Source organism: Pogona vitticeps, chromosome 15 (genome assembly GCF_051106095.1).
Source record: "Pogona vitticeps strain Pit_001003342236 chromosome 15, PviZW2.1, whole genome shotgun sequence".
NCBI lineage: Eukaryota > Metazoa > Chordata > Lepidosauria > Squamata > Agamidae > Pogona > Pogona vitticeps.
The window spans coordinates 5,369,786-5,389,953 of record NC_135797.1 but is presented as its reverse complement, the minus strand read 5'-3'; the positions used below and the strand labels follow the sequence as shown (position 1 = coordinate 5,389,953).

Sequence of the window (20,168 nt, the reverse complement as noted above, 5' to 3'; positions counted from 1 at the left end):
ATATGCCACTTGAAGCAGCTGCCTCGCTCAGTCTAATGGTGGACCAGTTCTGCTTCTACCCCACCTTCAGTCCTCGGTCCCTTTAAATTTCCCTGTCCTCCTTCCAAGCCACCATTTGCCTCTAGCTTGCCTTGTCTTCACAGTACACCTTTGGGATTTCTGAGTGTCAGGCTGTGACGACACAGCGTGAGAAATGCAAATCAACTTGCTGTGAAATTGCACCGGGAAATGCAGGTTTTCCCCTGGGGTCTGCTCATGTGAACGGGCCACACAAAGAGGAGGAAATGGGCTAAACAGCCTTGTTTGCTGCTTGTTAACATCAATATCCTGTCGCTCTGCAAGAGGCATAGCTGGAGAACAACTCAATAAGATGTAAACAAGGCTATTTAATCCACTTCCTCCTCTATTTTTTCCCTTTTCTTTTTTGGTTTCTGGGTGCCCGTGTGCAACAGCCCTGTCCAGCCCTCTCAAGCTGAATCTCTGCCCTCAACCCCAGCTGCTTCGCCATCATGCCAACCGCAGCACACACTTTTCTGCATTGATTCAAGCGACCACACTGTTTGAACCCATGTGAATGGATCCATGGGGTGGGGGGAGTAGAAACCCCAGTGGTGGAGGGGAAAACTACAGATTTGGAAAGGAAATTCCGGACTGATTCCTCATTGCTTTTACATCATGTGGTGCCATTAAAAATGCAAATCAGACCATCCTAATCCGTTAGGGTTTCCTGCAAGGTTTTTTTTTTTTTGATCAACATAGTTGCAGCTCCGTTAGACCCACCTGTAAGTACGTCGGCCGAAGGAAAATGAAAAAACACACCCATATTAAGAATTGGCACTGGTTTATTAAAAACGGCTGCAATATCAAAAATAAACTCTGCTTGTGAGGAAGCAACCCCACAAATCCACCCCGAACCCCGATGCAACAAGGGTTGTCCCGTGGCTTAAAGCATATAGTATAGGTTAAGGCAAATGACTCACAATTTTAAAAGATGCTCCCTGAGTAATTGGAATGGCTGAGTGATCTTTGAAATTAAGTATACCAGATATTTTTTTTCCTCTGTGATTTTCAGTCCCTTAGCAATGATCTATAGCGTTCGAAAGAAAAAAAAAGGCAAGGTATACCTGTATAGAGCTGCACTAAATATATTGTAAAACCACACACACACACATGGTTTCGTGAACAAACAAAGGCCCGGAGGAAGGCAGCTATGTTGAAAATGGGTTGTAAACTAGGGTGGCGGAAGAAGAGAGAGGTAGGGATCCATGAAGGGCCGGACTGCGAAGTGTGAAGCTCGAAAGGGAAGGGGGAAAGCATAGAGAGAGAAAATAAAGGGTCAAATTTTACATTCACAAAGTGGTTGAGCTACCGTATTTTTCTGTGTATAAGACGCCCCCATGTATAAGACCCCCCCCACTTTTCTAATCCAAAATTAAGAAATCTAAGTGGGGCTTAGCAAGTGTAGGGGGAAAGGGATCAAAGCGCTGCAGGATCGCTTTGATCCCTGCTTTCCCCCTCCACTTGTTTTTGTTCTCTCCTCAGCTTACTTCCGTGTATAAGACGACCTTTAATTTTTAGTCTAAAGATTTTAGACAAAAGTATAGTCTTATACACGGAAAAATACGGTATTACTTCTTTCTCCTGTCATCCGGCACTTTTTGAAACTTTTGTTAACACCTCCTCTGATCTGGCTTTTGGACCGTTAGAAACCAGGTGAGGAGCCTCCTCCCAAGAAAATGGGTCTTTTTTTTTCTGGACAGGGGGCTTACGTCTGACTTCATCTGCTTTTTGTCAGAAACTCCAGCCCAAGACTTTCATTGGGGATCCGGCAACGTGATTCTCCATTCTCCCTTAAAAACCCATATGAAAGAAGACTTCTGTTGAACTCAAAAGACTGTGCGCTAAGATGCGGAGTATGGATTGGTCATTGATCGGATATCGTGAAATCCTCATGATCTTTGTCTGGTATTCTTCCAATGCATCAAACATGGCAATTTAACTTTTTTTTTCTTTTCCTAATGGCACTCATAGCAAAAAAGAAAAAAATACTGCTCAAAAGTATACAGCAAACGACAGACATTCACGCCAGCTTCATCTGTGTTTAGGATTCCAACGCCCATAATCCCACAGGCAGCTATGGACTCTGTAATCCCACCCAGGATAAAGGGTGAGGCTGGCTGATGTTTTCTCGCCTCTTCCAGAACAAAACAATAAAAAGTTCTACAACATCTTAAAGACAAAACAAGTTTCATTTTGCACACGGCTTTCACAAACTGTAGCTCATTTTTCAAACCCATCCGGGCAAGTGGATGACAGTCTATGAAAGCTACTGCTGAGTATAAGCGGTTTTTAAGGCGCCCAAAAGGCTTTATGTGGCTTTTGCTACAACAGGCTAGAGATTAGCGTGGGTATTTTAATCCTGGCTCCTTCCCAGTTAGCTCTGAAGGAATGGCTCTGAGCTTTTTTTTATGGAGACATATTCTGAACAAGCCAAGATGGCACAAGGAAAAATGAGGCTCGAGTCACATCCTGCCAGTCAGCTGGATATGGCAGTACAGTAGGATCCACATATCTGTGCCGGATCGGTTCCATGTCCTCCCCAACGGATGCTGAAAAAGGTGGATTATAATAAACCCTGTTCTAATAGTGAATGCTATGCATAGCGTGGTCTCTGGCTCCCTGTAGTGGCCAGTTTTGGATTTTTCTTTTAATATTTTCAGGCCATGGATCTATGAATCAGTGGATACTGAACCCGCAGATAAAGGGGGTCCTGCTGTAATCGCAATCCGGACACAAAATTATTTTACCAATAAAATAGAAGGATTAAATTTGAAACACCCATCTCTTCCCTAGTTTAGAGAAGTTGACAACCCACCCCTGCTTTTGTCCTGAAGATACCCCAGTCTCCAGAGCCAGTGGTCAAACAGCTCCCAGTGATTTCAATTTGTTTTTCTCTCTCCTGTGGCTCTTTTCTACAAACAGATCTGGCGACAGTTTAAGGCGGTCAAAAACGGATTCGTGATCCTCTTTCTGGACACCTCTGGGCAGTCTGGAAGGACGCCAAGAGCGGCCAAGGGTTTCCAAAAAAGTGCTTCCAGATTCAAGGGTTCGAGTCTCTGGACGGAGCACACACACACACACACCCTGTTCACACTTTAGCACATTCCCGGTGACGGCTGAGTGGCTTTGCGTGGGCAGAGGTCCAGTCCCGGAGGAAGACTTCCTCCAACTGCTGGCGTAGGGTGAACCCCGGCGGATGCGCGGTGGCCGAGTCCCGCTGGCTGACGACCAGTCCGACGCCGGTGGTGTTGACGAAATAGTCTTCAGACCAGTTGGAGGTACCTATAAATGGAAAGAAAACACAAACAGACACACAATTGTGGATTAAGAGTTTTCTGGCCCCCTTTTTTCCCCGTTTTGCATCGGGATTCGTGGGTTACACAAAGAGCCGGTGCCACCGTTCACAAGCCTTTGTGTCCGAGTTTGAGTCTTTGGTATCAAGTCCCAAGCTTTGAGTTCGAATTCCTATTAAAAACAAGTTTTTTTCCATCCCCCCAGATAAAAAGAGTTCTGAGTCACGAGTTCAAGTCATTGGGGAAAAAAACCCACCAAAGCCTGGTCGAGTCAAGTCGCTGGTGTGATTTAACTCCGACGTGACAATGAGTCCTGAAACTCAGTAGCTCGCCCCTGCTTTGTTGTCTGCACGTAATGCTTTGCTCAAGCTGTACACCAACAATTTACTGCTTTTTTTCAGCGTTCTGATGAGCACCACACAGAAGACGATCAGAGAGTGAGAAATGACTGCGTCTGATCCCACCAGAAAGGGTTGCGTGGCTGGGGGGGGGGCTTCTGCCTTAAAGAGACCCTTCTGTCCGTGCGGGAACCATTACAGCCTCGCCGGCTCCCCCCCAAAATTAGCTCCGTCCGGGACCAAAAATGGCCAGCTGGAGCACAAATCGGGCTGTATCGGTATTGCCCGTATGTCTTGTGATCACCAGGAAGTAGCTCGCACCAGGCTGGCCACAACTGGTCCAAAATAAGAACTCTTTCCCCATCGGATGCCACAGGCTGAATTTGCACCAAATTGTACCCTAAATTAAATGTGTATTTGAGGCAAAGATACAGGATCCCCCCACCACCATTTTTAGAAATGAGATTCCTGCTTCACCACTTAGGACAAACAGCATCTTTCTAGACTCTCCTGCTCTTTCCCATTCAGCCAGCCCTGCAAGGGAAACCGTTGCTATCCCTGGAGGGAGAAAGATAAACCCAAAGCTTGAAAGAAAAAAAAAACCCCACCAAACTAACTTATATCCCAGAACTGCAGCGCTGAAAGGAGCTTTATATATGATCGGGTCCAGCCCCCGTCAAAGAAGGCACCGTTGAGGAATCGATCTCCCAGCCAAAGACTTCAGCCACTGAGCTATCTAGCAGAGGAATATGGACTACAATTCCCAGAAGCCTCCCGATCAACATGGTTCATGGTGGCACGGGGATCATGGGAGTTGTAAAAACAATACAATTTCTCCAAGTGCGGGATAACACGCCCTCGAGGGTCTACGTACCGATGTAGGCCAGCCGGTCGGTCACCATATATTTATTGTGACTGACGTGAGCGTAAGGGATCGGCGGCTGTTCCCCTCCAGAAGGGACCACAAAGAGCTTCTGGAAAGGAAACAAAGCAAAGCAAGGTCACCTTCGAGTTCAGAACCAGCGGGAAATGTGGGATCCTGTCGGGTGTCCTTTGAAACTGAAGGGTCAAGACGACCATTGGTTTGGAAGCTATTGATTGGAATCGTGGACTAAGCTAGCGGTTCCTAACTTCAGGGAAACCAGGTGTTCTTGAACTACAACTCCCAGAAACCTTGGCCTGCAAATGGGTGGTGAAGATGCCCTTGGTGGAGAGCACAGGAGAGGGCCTTCTTGGCGCCTGCTCCCAGACTCTGGAACTCCCTGCCACTGGAAACCAGGCTGGCCCCATCTTGGCTCTTCTTCCGCAAGCAGGCCAAGGCCTTTCTCTTCAGGCAGGCTTTCCCTTAGTGTCTCCCTGCCTGAGTGGGTTTTTTTAACGGATGGATGTGCGTTGCTACTTTGGATGTGTTTCTGATGTTGCTTTTAGTGTGGTGTTTGTTTAATCATTTTTAGTATTTTTTAGTACTTCCTGTTTTTCGCTTGACATACCGTCTTTCAATCATGTATGATGCCCTGGGGTCCTTCTTAAGGCGAAAAACGGAGTTTTAAAAAATACACTAAATTAATAAAATAAATAAACCCTCTGCTTCCCGGACTCACCACCTCAATAGGGCAACCCAGCGGCTCGCGGCTCAGGACGCTGAGCGACTCCAGGAAGACGAACATGGAAGGCCTTGAGTGACGCCAGCAGCTTAGGAGAAGACGCACGTTCACCCCTCGCTCGCAAGCAGCCGCCCGCAGAGCATCGTCGATGACGGGCCAGAACCTGTGAGGGCAATCCAAATAACACCGCACTATCCTAAGCGGGAGGCATCTGTTTATTTCCATCCGCGGAAGCTGCTGGTAGCGGAAATCCTGCTAAGCCACAGCCTGAGATAAGGATGCTGCTAACTAGATCTAGTCTCATAGCAGTAGCACAGCTGGCGTTTGCAAGACTGATGCATCAGGATGTTCTCCTTAAGAGGAGCAAGAATAGCTTCTAAGACGCCACACAACCTCCCCCAGTCCCTCTGAATTTAGTGGCAGTCCTCACCATCTTTATGACGTAGTAACTGCTTCTCAACATATACAGTATGTTCTTGTGAGTTACTCCTCTTGGAATGCAAAGGAAGCGATGTGGTCTTGAACAGGCCATTCAGAGCCCTTAGCTTTACAAAAGACCTCCTCCTGGTAGCCACGAACACGGCTAGACCATGAGTCGACCGGGATCAACGACTGCTATCGACTTTTGACTTCTCTTTGGGATACGTTTATGGAGACTCTCATGATGTGTTTAAGGAAACTCTCAAGGCTCAGCGCGCCTGTGTTTCAAAATACAGAATCGGGTCCCCTTGCTCACTAGGTAAATCACTGCTATTTCTTTGGCACCCCAAAACCCTGAAAATGGGCAGCATTAAAAGACGCTTTCATGCATGACTGTCAAAGAGAGAGCTCCTTCTGCTGATACATGGAGGCGTGCGTTTACATGAGCAACATCCGTTCAGCCGTGCATGCACTCCGTTGGCCCACTCATTGGGAGGCGAGGAAGGCGTTACGGTTGCATAACCTGTAACTATTTTCACAACCCCAACTGTTCAGAACACAGCTGCTAAGTGGAACCTCCATATACAAGAGCAGTGTGCCTCGAATAGCCTTTGGTGGGAAACAGAAGAAGAAGGTACTCCTGCACGCCCTTACCTCTTGGGCTTGCAAAACGAGCACTGGGGTTCGTAGTCCATCATGGCAATGAAGACAAAGTCTTCCGCATCCTTGATGGTGCTGAGGATGGCTGTGAGATCAGACGTTCGACCCTTTGAGCACAAAGCTGGTGGGGAACTCTGCAAACAGAGGATCACAGATCAGACAGGGTTAAGGGGATCCCCATCATTGAATCAAAATGGATCTGAGCATGTCAGAAATCGGGGGAAAGTTACTTTTTCTGAGAATGACAGTCCCCAAAAGTAAGTTTTCCATTTTTATTTTTTATTTTTTGGAGCCGGGACGATTTTCATATCCTCACGCCCGGATTTCTTCCCAAACGTTGGGCTTCCGAAATTCTAAACAAACTAGCCTGTTGGAAAGGATTTTTAAAAATCCCTGATCATTGCCTTCTTCAGTCCAGTTCAATTCAATTCAATGCTAAGCTCATTTTTAGCTTCTGTTTTTAGAAGGCCGTAGCGGTACCGAGAAAACAATTCTGTGACAATTAAGAGTCACTTGGCTGGATAGCTCAGTGGTCGAGGTCTCTGGCTGCGGTGCCAGAAGTTGGGAGTTTGATTCCACCCCCACAGTGCCTGCTGTGAGTAGAGCCAGCCTGGGTAGCCTTGGGCAAGCTGCACAGTCCCAGGGCTCCCCCTAGAGGAAGGGAAGGGTCAAGCACTTCTGAGTATTCTGTATCTAGAAAAACTCAGAAAGGTTTGCCATAAGCCAGAACTAACTTGACGGCACAATATTTTTATATTTCAGAGTCCAGAACAGTGCTTATTCAGGAATCTTGTCTTCCCCGCACCCCATAATACAATCACGGTTTAAAAAATAGCAAGGGAGAGTGCAGTGGTATTCAGGGAAGTTTAAAGACCAGCATGGCAGGCCTTAACGTGTCATTTGCCTGCCCTGGTACCTACTCGGCCCGTATTTATCATGAAACAAAACAGCCGCCCTGGTAATCAAGCCAACAAAAAACCCTCCTTATTTTCTCTTCTTCCCAAACAGATGAATCTCAGAGCCTTGGGCCACTCCGGAAACCAGGCTACCAGCCACTGTGCTTACAGAGAGGTACACCTCCGCATCGGTGCCATTGAGCTGTAGCTTCAGGGGGTGTCTTAGGCTGGACTCGGCGGTAAGGCCACCCGGCCAGGACGCAGGGATGGAAGCCCCTTCTTCTCCCAGGAGGCGGTAGATGGCAAAGATCCGGTGGAGATCCGTCGCTAGGCAGCTGCAGTTGTAAATCACGGCCCCCAGCTCCTTCACCTGGAACGAAAAACGAAAAGGTGAGCCCCCACCCCCTGAAAGAGATGCCAGATGCTCGGGCACCCACCTCCTCCTTCCCTTCCTTTTTAAAAAAAGGCAGATCTCTGCCTCCACTGCTGTGGATCTACACCTGCGCAACTCAGAAGGGCCAAACCCTTTACTCTCCTCGGCCGGATCATTTCCGACTGCCGATCGGAGTCAGAATCAGGGTCTCTTCCTTCCGAAATAGCCACCAGACCACCAACCCGTCTCTACCTTGGGCTCCCCTTTTTTTCTACAGCACCTCAAGGACGGATGCTCTGAACAGGGCGGGGGGGGGGCTGAATCTGGTAGCCATTTGCATTCCCCAGGATGCCCCTGGCCCATTGTGGCCTTGGGGCATTGTGGGAAATTGAAAACCAGCAATCATTATGTCAGACTGCACAGGGAAGCCATTGAAATCCGCAAGCACCAGCACAGTTTCAACAAAAAAGAGGAAAGTATGAAGCTCAACAAAACTTGGCTCCCAGCTCTCAAAAATACTACATGCAAAAGGTCAACGAACTCTACCCAGCCACAAGGACAGGGGATCACTACACACAAAAGACCAGCTAATGACACCCATCAACCCCAGGAACAGATAATCTCTTCTCCTTAGTACAACAATACACACTAATCACCCATCTACAGAAAAAGACAAAAGCCCATCTCACAGCCATAAATACTGCACTCCCAAGCCAACTACACCAGAGCACAGGTTGTTGTCCTCTGAAGATGCCGGCCACAGAGACTGGCGAAACGTCAGGAAGAATAACTTTCAGAACATGGCCAAAGAGCCCGAAAAAAACCAGAACAACCAAATTGAAAATTTATTTATTTATTTATTAGATTTTTTTTATCCCGCCCTTCTAGACTATGTCTACTCAGGGCGGCTCACAATGAAATGATTCATAAAACAATTAAAGCCATGAATTAAATCGGCAATGTCTGCCCTCAGCCCTCCTGGCACTGGTCAACCTCCTGCGGCCCACCTCGCCCGAATCCACCCGCAGAGGAAGCGCTGCGTCCTTGAGTCCCCGTTGACCAGGAAACGGACCGGGTGAACCCGATCAAACCAAAGGACTGTGGCCTCCCCCTCCTCCCCTACTGTAAGTACCTGAGTGAGGGATCGCCAGTCCATGTTGGCGCTGCCAATGTAGACATGCTGGTGATCCACGACCCAAAACTTGGTGTGCACGACCCCTCCGGTCAGGCGCTTCATGTTGACGTACCTCACGTCTGCACCTGCAGAGAAGGGTGTCAAGAGTGAACGAGGCATATACAGTATCTAATACTAACGCCATGTTTTGCATCAGTTTTAAGCTATAATTGCTACCAATCACAATAGAAGCCGTCGCTGTAAGAATGCATTTGTGTAGTCCTTTATTCGGTTCATAGCCGGCTGGATAGCTCAGTGAGTTGGGCACCTGGCTTCAGAGCCAGAGGTCTGGAGTTTGATTCCCTCACGGTGCCTCCAGGGATAAAAGCCATCCTGGGTGGCCTTGGGCCAGCTGCCTAATCCCAGAAAGAAAGGAAGGGGAATTCTGAGTATTCTCTTCCTGGAAAACCCTGAAAAAGGGTCACCATAAGTCATAACTGACATGGCAGCACATGATGATGATCATCAGCCTTTCTCCCCATAATTTAGGGCTGCCTGGTTTAGGTATATGACTCTAGAGCTAGAGGTTGGGAGTTTAATTCCCCTACTGTGCCTTCTGCGCATAGAACCAGCCTGGGTGGCCTTGGGCAAGCTGCACAGTCCCAGGGCTCCCCCTAGAGGAAGGGAAGGGTAAACCACTTCTGAGTATCCTCTACCTAGAAAACCCTGGAAAGAATCAAGTGGGTGATACATGGCTGTGATGATTATTATTTGATTCAGCCTGGCTGGGTAGCTCCCTGGGTTTGGTCGACTTGAGGCGCAGCCTCGATGGGAGCAATCCGAAGACCGACTGGAGGTCGTGAACCTGCCTTCCCCCAGCTCGGTACCCAAGCTAGTCCAGAGTTAGGCCAGAAGAGTTCCTGATGTACACAAAGTTGCTTTAAGGGAGACCCTTTCTGGTGTGATCAGACATCGTCCTTTATTGCTGTCTAATTGGACCCTGAGCCTTCTGCCGTAAGACGATCAAGAGCCTTGTGAAAGCATCATGCCCACATCTATAACCACATGTGCCAAATAAAACTCCAAATACTTGGAGACACACGCCAGCAGCCGAACAGCTTCTGGAGCAGTGAGTCATGTGTACAAAAACACCTGCTGAACACAACTTCTTTGTCTTAATAGTAGTAGCACAGGGCTCTCTGCTCTTCATCCAGCTGTCGTGGATGATGCCCTTTCTCATGTTCAAAGAGTCCTGCAGGGAACAGATGGGAGCAGAAAGGGATCTGGGAGGCCCGGAATCAAGGATAGCAGCCAGGCAGATTACCGTGACGGGCCAGGTCGTCTGTATCGTTCTCCGACAACTGGGGGCTGTTCACGGCGATGCTGAGCTTCACCCCACGAGCGGGAAGGCCCCGCAGGGCCTCAAACACCGCCTTACCCTGAATAAAAAAGACAATGATATTAAGCATTAAAGCACCTAACAATTTAGTAGGACTGCTGTATCCGCAGGATCATTACCCATGGTTTCTGTTGCCTGGATATATTAAATACAATTTTAAAACCCAGAAATACAATTTTCCAAGGTGTATTAACAGAACTGGCCACTAGGGGGAACCAGAGACTATGTTTTTCCTCTCTCTCTCTATCTCAGGTTTGTATATCTGCAATTTTCTGCATCCACGGCTGGGTAGGAGATTGGAACTGATCCCCTATGGATACTGGGGTCCTACCATATAGCCAAAGAAGAACGAGATAGCACAGATTGAGCAATGCACGCATGGATGATGTGGTCAAAATCTTTCCTGAGAGAGAGGGAGGGGTTGCATCTCTGTATAAATCAAAATAAACAGCTACTAATTTCCAGTGTGGTGTAGTGGATAGGGTGACAGATTAGGACTCGGGAGGCCTGGGTTCGAATCCCCACTCAGCCACAGAAACTCACTGAGGGTGTGGAACTGGCAAAACCACTCCTAAAGTATCTCAATTACCTCAAAAGCCCTATTAGGGCAGCTATAAGCTGGTTTTTGCTTGACAGCACAAAACACACACATAGACAGTTCGCAGTGACACTGCGCCAGCTCTCTACACAAGGGTTAGCGCTGGTGAGTCATGAGGTCTTAAGTGCCAATAAGATCCAGAAAGCTTTTTTCCTGGGAAGGGTGCAAAGTTGCACAGTGTCACATGGCCACCCTCGTGCACGCTGCACACACCACTGTCTAGTAAGTAGTTTCTGCCACAACCTAATCCGTGGCGCATGCCACGACAACAGCGTTCTCACTGTCTCTGTGAGAATAAGAGCCATATTTAGGATTTCGAAGGCGGCGGGGTGGGGAGAGAGTCCTCCATCAGATCCATGCGCAGCTGCTGCATCCCGAAATGAACCTCTGACCTGCTGCGAGGACGGATCCTGCATGTGGAGATCCGAGTCTCGTAGAGTAAAGTAGAAAGCGGCGATCTCCACGCTGCTGTGGGCTTCAGCCAGAAGGTCCACCCAGGCCTGGTAGATGCTCGGATTCGGTGATTTCAAATGGAGATTGGCTGGCAGGCTCTCCACGAGCACCACCCTGTGTGAGCACACAAAAAAAGAGGAAAGCATCGTTTCAGGCTAGAGAGGATGCGTTTCCCCAAAGCAGGGATGTGGGCCAGTCTTTGGGCTCCAAGCCCGAGTCTTTGGTACCCAGTCTCGAGTTCCAGTCCTCAGGTTTGAGCCTTGCATCGTTTGCCCTGCCCCCCCCTTCGAGGTTTAGGACTCAGGACTCGAACCCCAGCTCCTCGGGCTGGTGTGCGCGCCGCTCGCAGGCATGGAGGTGGGGGGCGGCTCCAGGAAGGGACATTGTCCCGCGGCCTCTGTGCATGAGCTGGCATCCTAGCGGGGTGGCAGGGGGTGTGTGCCTCTGAAGATGGCGACGGGGTGCTGGCAGGGAGGGGAGGGCCCATGAGGACTCTACAGTGGGACTCACGATTCCTGCTGACACCCCTGAGCCGAGTTCGAGTCAAGTCGCCGGCGCAAATTTTAAGTCGGACATGACAGCGAGTTGCGGCCCCTGAGTTCCCATCCCTGTAAGAAAGCAGTGCCTCCCCTCTCCATAAATCTCCTTTATCCTGTAACCCAGGCTTCCTTGGTCTACTTGTTTTTAGATATATGACCATGCTGGCTGCGGATGATGGAAGCTGTAGTCCAACAACACCCTGGAGGACAACATATTCCCCACGCCGTCCATTGCCTGTATAAATAAATCACGTGCAGCCCTTACCTGCACTGATTACTGCACTCCTCTGTCTCGCTCCACAGGCTTGGAAAACTGCTTAGCTTCCACTGCCCATATCCCATCAGCCCCGTCCAAGCCCCAGGCATTCCGTGTTTCCAAACAAACCAGCAAGCAAAACCCATCACAAGCAGGAAGAGAAGGAAATAGAGAGCGGTCAGAGGCCGGAAACGCTGTGGAGAGACCTAGGGTGAGAGAAGGGGATGGGTGAGAGAGAGAGAGATTGTCAATCTATACATTACAAGGAGCATGTAACTAGAAGAGTTCCTTCCTTAAGCACTTGAAAGGGTTTGATTGGCACAACAGAAGCTTTCTACATCTCATGGCATCTGTAAATTAGCTCGCTTTGTTTTGTGATGGGTGTCTTGGATGTAAACATAGCCTTCATTTGCAAGTAGAGTAGGAGCCCCAGATCTGCAAGGGGGTTCCAAGCCCCCCAACCCATGATAGCTGAAAAACACAGATTACAGCAAACACTACGGTATTTTAATAGCAAACCCTATTGCAGGGCCTCTGGCTCCTTCTAGTGGCCAGTTCTGGTCACTTCACCTTTAAAAATACACTATATACAGTATTTATAGGATTTTTTTTTTAATATTTTTAATATTTTCAGCCTATGGATAAGGGAATCAGCGGATACTGATCCCATGGATGCGGGGCCCCTCCTGTATCTGAGTAAATGCGATTTACTGCTAGAAGGAGTGTGTGGGGTTGACCCCTGAGTTCCTTGCTGATCAGGTTTCAATGCATTCCAATGTGGAAATGCTTTTCGCTAGACGATGATTTCGCTAAACAGCTATTTCAGTGGAACGGATTATCATTGTCTAGCGAGGCACCACGTGTATAGTGCTCACAGGTATTTGGGACCCCCCCCAAAAAAAAACATACCAAGATCCCCTTTCTGCTTGGTTTTCCTGCAGGCAAAACTTCAGCGCGCAGCATGGAAGGGGCAGTCTTCTCCATTCTGAGTCCCCAGCCAGCTCTGCTGCCGATTCCTGCCCTGGCCGGTTTCCCAAGGGCTTTGTTTTCCACTGGGCTTTGTAAGCTGGGTGTCACCTCTTCCGCTGGGGGTGCCCCCTTCATGCTTTGGGGCCTCCGAGTCTCCAGTACCCGCAGCCGAGCCCTCTCGTCCTTCACCACTTCCCAGTCAAGGTTGGGTTTCTGCAGCTGGGAAAAGTAATAAAAAGGGAGAAAAACAGAGAAAGGAGAAAGAGAGGAAGGGAGAGAGACTGTGTTCAGGCCATCTCTGTGCAGAATCAGAGGTTCAAATCCTGCACTGGGCCTCCCAGGAGAAGAGCCAGCCTGGGTAGCCTTGGGCAAGCTGCGCCGTCCCAAGGCTGCCCCCAGAGGAAGGGAAGGGTAAAGCACTTCTGAGTGTTCTCTATCTGGGAAACCCTGGAAAGGGTCAGCATAAGTCAGAATTGAAGGCACATCATCATCATCATAATCATCATCACCATATACATTTCTTTCTTTTTTTTAATCTGGCTTTTTAACACGGATGTCACAAGTCATAAACATTCAGTTCCCCCTTTTTCCCTCCTCTGCTTTGGATGAAATGGGATACCATGGGAGTCCTCCTCGAGTGTTCGTTGCAACCGTAAAGGAGGAGGAGGAGGAGGAGGAGGAGGAGGAAAGGCCTTCTGTACATGCCCCGAAGTCTCACTTTTGTCTCAGCTTATTAAACTGAGATACAGACGTCACTTAGTCGTTCTTTTTCAACCTCAGCAACTGGCTGGATCCCCAGTGGATATTATCTCTTCTATGATGATGATGATGATGATGATGATGATGATGATGATGATGATGATGATGATGATGATAATAATAATAATAATAATAATAATAATAATAATAATAATAATAATAATAATAATAATAATAATACGCAGGACCCCTTTGTACCAGGGATCAGTACCTGTTGATTCACTTATCCACAGTCTGAAAATATTAAACATATTAAAAGAAAAATCCTAGAAACATATATTTCTAAAGATGAAGTGACTAGAACTAGCCACTAGAAGGAAACAGAGACCATGCTCTTAAAATGGCATTTGCTGTCATCCACGTTTTCCAGCATCTGTGGAGGGGGGAAGGGGCCCCAGAATTGTGGATATTGTGGGGGGGGGCTCCTTCTGTAATCATATAAATAAATAAATAAATAACTCTTCCCCAGAAAAGGATTGCTATCCTATTCTTCCCACTGAAAGGGTTTCCGTGCCTTCAACTGGGGATCATGGGCTAAAATGTTGTTCCTGGAGCTACTGTGGAGGGCAACATACAGTATAAGCCTGCTGAGTTGGCTCATTTAGTTAGGACGTTCATGTTGCGTTTTTCTAAATATGCCATAATTTCACACGTGGATGTATTTTGTGTGCATGGGGGTGTGTGGTCAAGGCAGAGGAGCTCTCTTGCAACCTATCAGGAAAAAAAAAACAATACTGGGTTTCGTCTCCCAGCTGTGGTTCAGAAAGCCCTCCGAAGCCTGCAAGCGTTTCTCCCAGCCTGCGTTTACCTCCTCTTCCCCCTTTCGGCGTCCGGGAGTCTCTTCTTCCGGAGGAGCAGCCAGCCTCCTTAGCCTCACAAACGGGGACTGGAAAGAAGAATGGAGATAAGTCATTTTCCTATTCAACATTTACTGCTCTATTCTCCATCCTGTTGCGTGATCAACTCCTAAATCATCCAAATTACAGAACTGGACTTTAACGATCCATGGAGTTCCCTTCTGGCTCTGTCGTTCCAAGATCCTCCTGCTGCAGGAGGTGGTTTTAAAGTTAGAGAACCATAAAAAGAAAAGAAAACTAAAAAAAAAAAAAAAAAAAAAAGGAGAGGTCTTGAATTTACCTGTTATCCAGCACTGGCAGCTTGGAGAGGAGATCATTTAAATTACAGTGGTACCTTGCTAGACGATGATAATCCGTTCCACTGAAATCGCTGTTTAGCGAAATCATCGTCTAGCAAAAAGCATTTCCCCATTGGAATGCGTTGAAACCTGTTTAATGCATTCCAATGGGGAAGAATCGTTGCTGTCTAGTGAAGATCGGCCATAGGAAAGCCGCTTTGCGAACTGCCGATCAGCTGTTTAAATAGCTGTCTTGCGAAGCTTAGGTCCCGAAAACACCCGTTTTGCGAGTGTGGAGGGAGCTGTCAAAATTGTCGTCTAGCGCAAAGTGGTTTGCGAAGCAGGGACCAAGCATTGTCCAGCGAAATTCCCCCATAGGAATCACTGTTTTGCGAATTGCTATAGCGATCGCAAAAAGTCAACATCTAGTGAAAAAACTATCATGCGGGGTAACTGTCTAGCGAGGCACCACTGTATCCTTTCCATTTCAAGTTAGTGCCTTTCGGCAAATTCTTCTCAAAAACCGTAGTTTGGAAGTCACTCATGCAAAGAAATGAGTTCCTAATAGTGAATGGCTTTTTCAGCAAAATAGCCTTTACGCTGCATTACATAGGGTAACAGGACAACAGAGGGCTACCTCTGCAGTAGTTCTACCCTGTTTTCCCGAAAATAAGACCTAACCTGAAAATAAGCACTATTAGAATTTTTTCAGGGTGCTTGTCATATAAGCCCTACCCCCAAAAGAAGCATTAAGTGAAACATCGCCCTCCACCCTTGTGCAGCAGCCAGAAGACGATGGCGTGACTGTATTTGAATATATGTAGATGGTTGGACACGATAAAAATAAAACATCCCCTGAAAATAAGCCCTAATGCATTTTTGGAGCAAAAAATTAATATAAGATCCTGTTTTATATTTGGAGAAACGCAGTATATATATTTTGCACCACAATCCCACGGCTTCCTAATTTCTGTTGCTTTGAAAAAAGATAATTCAAACAGCGTTGTTGTTTTGTCTAAAACAACAAAAGTTATACCTTCTTTTTTAACAACTGCAGCTGCAAAGCAGGAAACCTTTTTTTGGGGGGGAGGGAGATTATCCTTTGGAAGGGTCGCTGTTAACTTTCTAATAAGTTTTCAAAGCTCTGGAAATCAAATGAACGTCATTCACGCCAGTCCCGAATCAAGACTCACCAGCGGGCTCTCGCTCTCCGAAACGCTCGGTCTGTCGTCTTTCCGAGCTTCTGGTTCGGACTGCGGCAACGGACCACGGAGCGGATCTGGGGGGGAGCCGTCTTCGGAGAGATCGACCCGCTTCCTGTGCGCTTTGATGCTCTCTCGGGGTTGGAGGATGTCATTCAAGCGACTTCCTTTCAGGCTCTGCGGTTCTCTCGACACCTGCTGCAGAAAAACAGAAGAACGTTTCGTCCCTGGGATGTTTCACAATTCTAAAAATGCACTGTCTTTTTTTTTTTACGGTGCCCTTTTGTCACGGGGGAGAAGATTCTGTCTATCTATGGATAATGCACATCTGAGTTACACCCACTGGGTATATGTTCAACCGGAGGATTGTACAGTGGTGCCTCGCTAGACAGTTACTCCGCATGACAGTTTTTTCGCTAGACATTGACTTTTTGCGATCGCTATAGCGATTCGCAAAACAGTGATTCCTGTGGGGGAATTTCGCTGGACAATGTTTGGTCCCTGCTTCGCAAACCGATTTTCGCTAGACAACGATTTTGACAGCTCCCTCCACGCTCGCAAAACGGGTGTTTTTGGGACCTAAGCTTTGCAAGACAGCTATTTAAACAGCTGATCGGCGGTTCGCAAAGCGGCTTTCCTATAGCTGATCTTCGCTAGACAACAAGGATTCTTCCCCATTGGAATGTATTAAACAGGCTTCAGTGCATTCCAATGGAGAAATGCTTTTTGCTAGACAATGATTTCGCTAAACAGCGATTTCAGTGGAATGGATTATCATCGTCTAGCGAGGCACCACTGTAAATGGATTCCTTTGAAATGTGGTGCTGGAGGAGACCTTTGCGGGTAACCTGGACAGCCAGAAAGGCGAGCAAAGGGGTCCTTGACCAAATCAAGCCAGAACTGCCTCTGGAATCAAAAATGTTGAAGCTGAGGTTGTCCTACGTTGGGCACCTCCTGAGAAGGCAGGATTCTCTGGAAAAGAGCATCGTGCTGGGAAACGGTGGAAAGGCAGCAGGAAAAGAGGAAGGTCAAAGATGAGATGGTCGGACTCTCTAAAGGAAGCCACGGGCTTGAGTTTGCAAGAGCTTAGCTGAGCGTTTGAGGACATTTTGGAGATCATTCAGTCATACAATTGCCATCAATTGGAAGTGACTTGATGCCACATAACCACCGCCACCACTTAAAGACATTCTGTCCTACCAAGCTGTATCTTCTTCCAGCTAACAAAGGGGGACTGTTTTACATCAAGTCAAACCATTGTTCCGTCTGTCCCGCTGGCCTGTCCGTCTGTCTTTGCTTCTTTCACTACTTTTGAGGCTCTCCGCTCCCCCAGGTTCTCCGAGAGGCGTGCAATGCGTACGAAATATTCACCTACCATCATCGTACTATATCCCTAAAACCCTTTCGAAAGTATCCGCAGAAAATAAAAACAGGTCGGCGTACCAAAATCGAATTAAAACCAGCTGAAGAGTAAATGCTCAAAGCTGTTTTTATCTGCCTCCAGATCGCCTCTAGACCTGAAGACTCGAAAAAAAGGTGCAAGGACAATTCACGTCTCTGTTAGAGGTCAAACGCTTTCCACCTTTCAGATTTTGCCCGACTTGTACAAAGGTGATGTGGTAACGAGGGGGGCTGTTTCATGGATACATGAAAAATGATAATAACAATTCCGTTTTAATCTGGATAAAATTAGTGAATAAATCAATCATAATCAGAATGTGCCGTCAAGCCAATTCTGACTGATGGCGATCCTTTTCAATGTTTTCCACGGAGAGACTATTCAGAGGTGCTTTGCCCTTCCCTTCCTCTAGGGGCGCTGTGGGACTGTGCAGCTTGCCCAAGGCTACCCAGGCTGGCTCTTCTCTGTGGAGGCTCTGTGGGGGATTTGAACTCTCAACCTCTGGCTGTCTAAGAAGCATACAGTATTTTGTTTGTTCCTTTTAAATATTTCTCTATTTCGTGTTTTTTAGCTTTAAATACCAGCCTTTTAATGACGGACGCCACCTTTTGTATATTCATTTGTTTTGTTCGCAAATATTGTCTTGAAATGCGGAGGTGCTTTGGGTTCTTTTCTAAAGGAGAAAGGCGGGTCACATATGTTTTAAATAAATAATAAATAAAATAACGATCTCTTGGGATAACCCGGACAAAAGGCAAGGGGGGCCGGGATGCGATACCTGCACCGAGGAATTTGAATTTCGTGGCATGTCGTTTCGCCATCTAATATCCTTATTTGTCGGGTAACTGAAAATACAAAAGATATAAACAGCTCGAGTCCCTTTTTTCGTTCGGCCTGCGGTCCCCTCGCAGGAGCTGTCCAGCGGATGTGGAAAACTGTTTCACTCGCTCTCTAGACTTATCTTGTTTCAACAGATCCTAAACTCTGGAACACCCTCTCAAAAGACTTCAGCTTGACTCTGTGCTTGCTAAACATCTGGTGGCCAATCAAACCTGTGTCTTCCCTGGCCTCTGACGTCTAAAACTTTGAAAACAGTTTTAAAATTCTATTTTTTTTCCCCTTTGAAGAGCGTGTCTATATAGGATGTTGTGCATCACGGCGGGGGCCATTGGGAGAGAGAAAAAATGATTCATAAATGCTTCTAATAAATCATCACGTCCGTGGAGAAAAGCCCACATCTTCAGGCTTAGCACAACCCCTTAACGGATCGTGCAGAAAACCTGTACACAAGAATCCAAAAATGGGTGGCCTACGTCTGTGATAGTTGATTTAATTCCTCTAGGGCTGGAGTCTGAATTTTTTTGGTAACCTATTCTGGACGTTTTACACCCTTCTCTTTGGACCAAAATGCGGCCACAGACTTCATGGTCTGACCTCAGCCACCCACTTCGTTTTTTAAAAAAGAAAGTCAGGATTCACACTTGGGATCCCAATGCAATCCTCTGCCACTGAGTGTGCACACCCACCTTGTCGGCGTCTCCCGATCTCACCTCTGGCTCAACTTTCTCCGGTTGCAGGCGAGAGGATCTCCGGAGAGGGGTGTCCCGGGATTCCCTCCGGGCAGCATCTTTCTTTCTCATGATGCAGCCGGGGAGGGAGGAAAAAAAATTAAAAGTGTGTACAGAAAATTCCTTAGGTTAAGTTATGTGCCGGCCCAGGGCTCCACATCGGAGCAAGCTGTCACCACAAAGCTGACCGACAGAGACGTTAACAAGCTGAGAGGAAAAAAACACACACAACGCCACACACCCTACCAGGAGGAATTTGAAATGACAAGCAGCAATTGGCTGGCGGGATGTTTATGCACGATGCGCAGGCTTTAGGCCCAGGCGCAAAGCTGACGCCTAGTGGCTGGTGGCTGGAAAAAGGAGGAAGAGAAGAGGAACTCAGTTAGTTCAGCAAGAATACTGCTAGGGCTGGTAAAAGCACTCCTTAAATATCTCGCATACTTTGAAAGCTTTACAGTGGTGCCTCACTAGGCAGTTACCCCCATGACAGTTTTTTTGCTAGACATTGGCTTTTTGCGATCGCTATAGCGATTCGCAAAACAGTGATTCCTATGGGGGAATTTCGCTGGACAATGTTTGGTCTCTGCTTCCCAAACCGATTTTCGCTAGATGACGATTTTGACAGCTCCCTCCGCGCTCTGCAAAACGGGTGTTTTCGGGACCTAAGCTTCGCAAAACAGCGATTTAAACGGCTGATTGGCGGGTCGCAAAGCGGCTTTCCTATGGCCGATCTTCGCTAGACAACGACGATTCTTCCCCATTGGAACGCATTAAACAGGTTTCAATGCATTCCAACGGGGAAAATGCTTTTCACTAGACGACGATTTCGCTAAACAGCGATTTCAGTGGAACGGATGATCATCGTCTAGCGAGGCACCACTGTATTAGGGTCACATGAAGTCCAAAAAGATCTGAAGGGTCACACCTTGCACACTTTAATAATAAGAATCACCTTAGGACAGCAGAGCTGGACAGAAGCCCTCTGGATCATTGAGTCAAGGAGGCCCATCGGGGGGGATTCGAACTCGCAACCTCTGGCTGGCTCGGCCCCTTTTGAGCTGTAAGACAGCGGAGACTCTCGTCAGCAGCAGAAAGCATGTGTGATGGTATAAAAGAGTGACTTTAGAGATCTA

The 20,168-nt window shown here is 47.5% G+C and overlaps 1 protein-coding gene across 3 annotated transcripts; it reads right to left on the bottom strand.

Annotated features, from left to right (window-relative positions):
• Positions 1-824: 824 nt before the first annotated feature.
• On the bottom strand, positions 825-19,464 carry LOC110081057 (5'-3' exonuclease PLD3). Of its 3 annotated transcripts, none has more exons than XM_020797444.3 (13): positions 19,018-19,464; positions 16,060-16,266; positions 14,540-14,617; positions 12,913-13,191; positions 12,013-12,209; positions 11,148-11,322; positions 10,083-10,197; positions 8,777-8,904; positions 7,441-7,641; positions 6,370-6,509; positions 5,293-5,458; positions 4,566-4,665; positions 825-3,342 (listed from the first exon to the last, which is right to left on the bottom strand). In XM_020797444.3, the coding sequence occupies exons 1-13, from the start codon at positions 19,105-19,107 to the stop codon at positions 3,149-3,151; spliced, it is 2,070 nt and encodes a 689-aa protein (XP_020653103.3). In that variant the 5' UTR covers positions 19,108-19,464; the 3' UTR covers positions 825-3,148. The 3 variants fall into 3 exon arrangements, with proteins under 3 accessions (XP_020653103.3, XP_020653102.3, XP_020653100.3); XM_020797443.3 differs by having other exon boundaries at positions 16,060-16,263; positions 18,994-19,463; XM_020797441.3 differs by having other exon boundaries at positions 18,994-19,461.
• Positions 19,465-20,168: the final 704 nt, after the last annotated feature.

What these genes read in the sequence shown, in the direction of transcription:
- LOC110081057 (XM_020797441.3), bottom strand. Translation starts at nt 19,107, where the DNA reads ATGAGAAAGAAAGATGCTGCCCGGAGGGAATCCCGGGACACCCCTCTC. An exon ending in AGACGACCTGGCCCGTCACG is followed by an intron (nt 8,905 to 10,082) that starts GTAATCTGCCTG and finishes CCTTCTCTGCAG; the next exon opens with GTGCAGACGTGAGGTACGTC. An exon ending in TCGTTTTGCAAGCCCAAGAG is followed by an intron (nt 5,459 to 6,369) that starts GTAAGGGCGTGC and finishes TTGCCCTCACAG; the next exon opens with GTTCTGGCCCGTCATCGACG.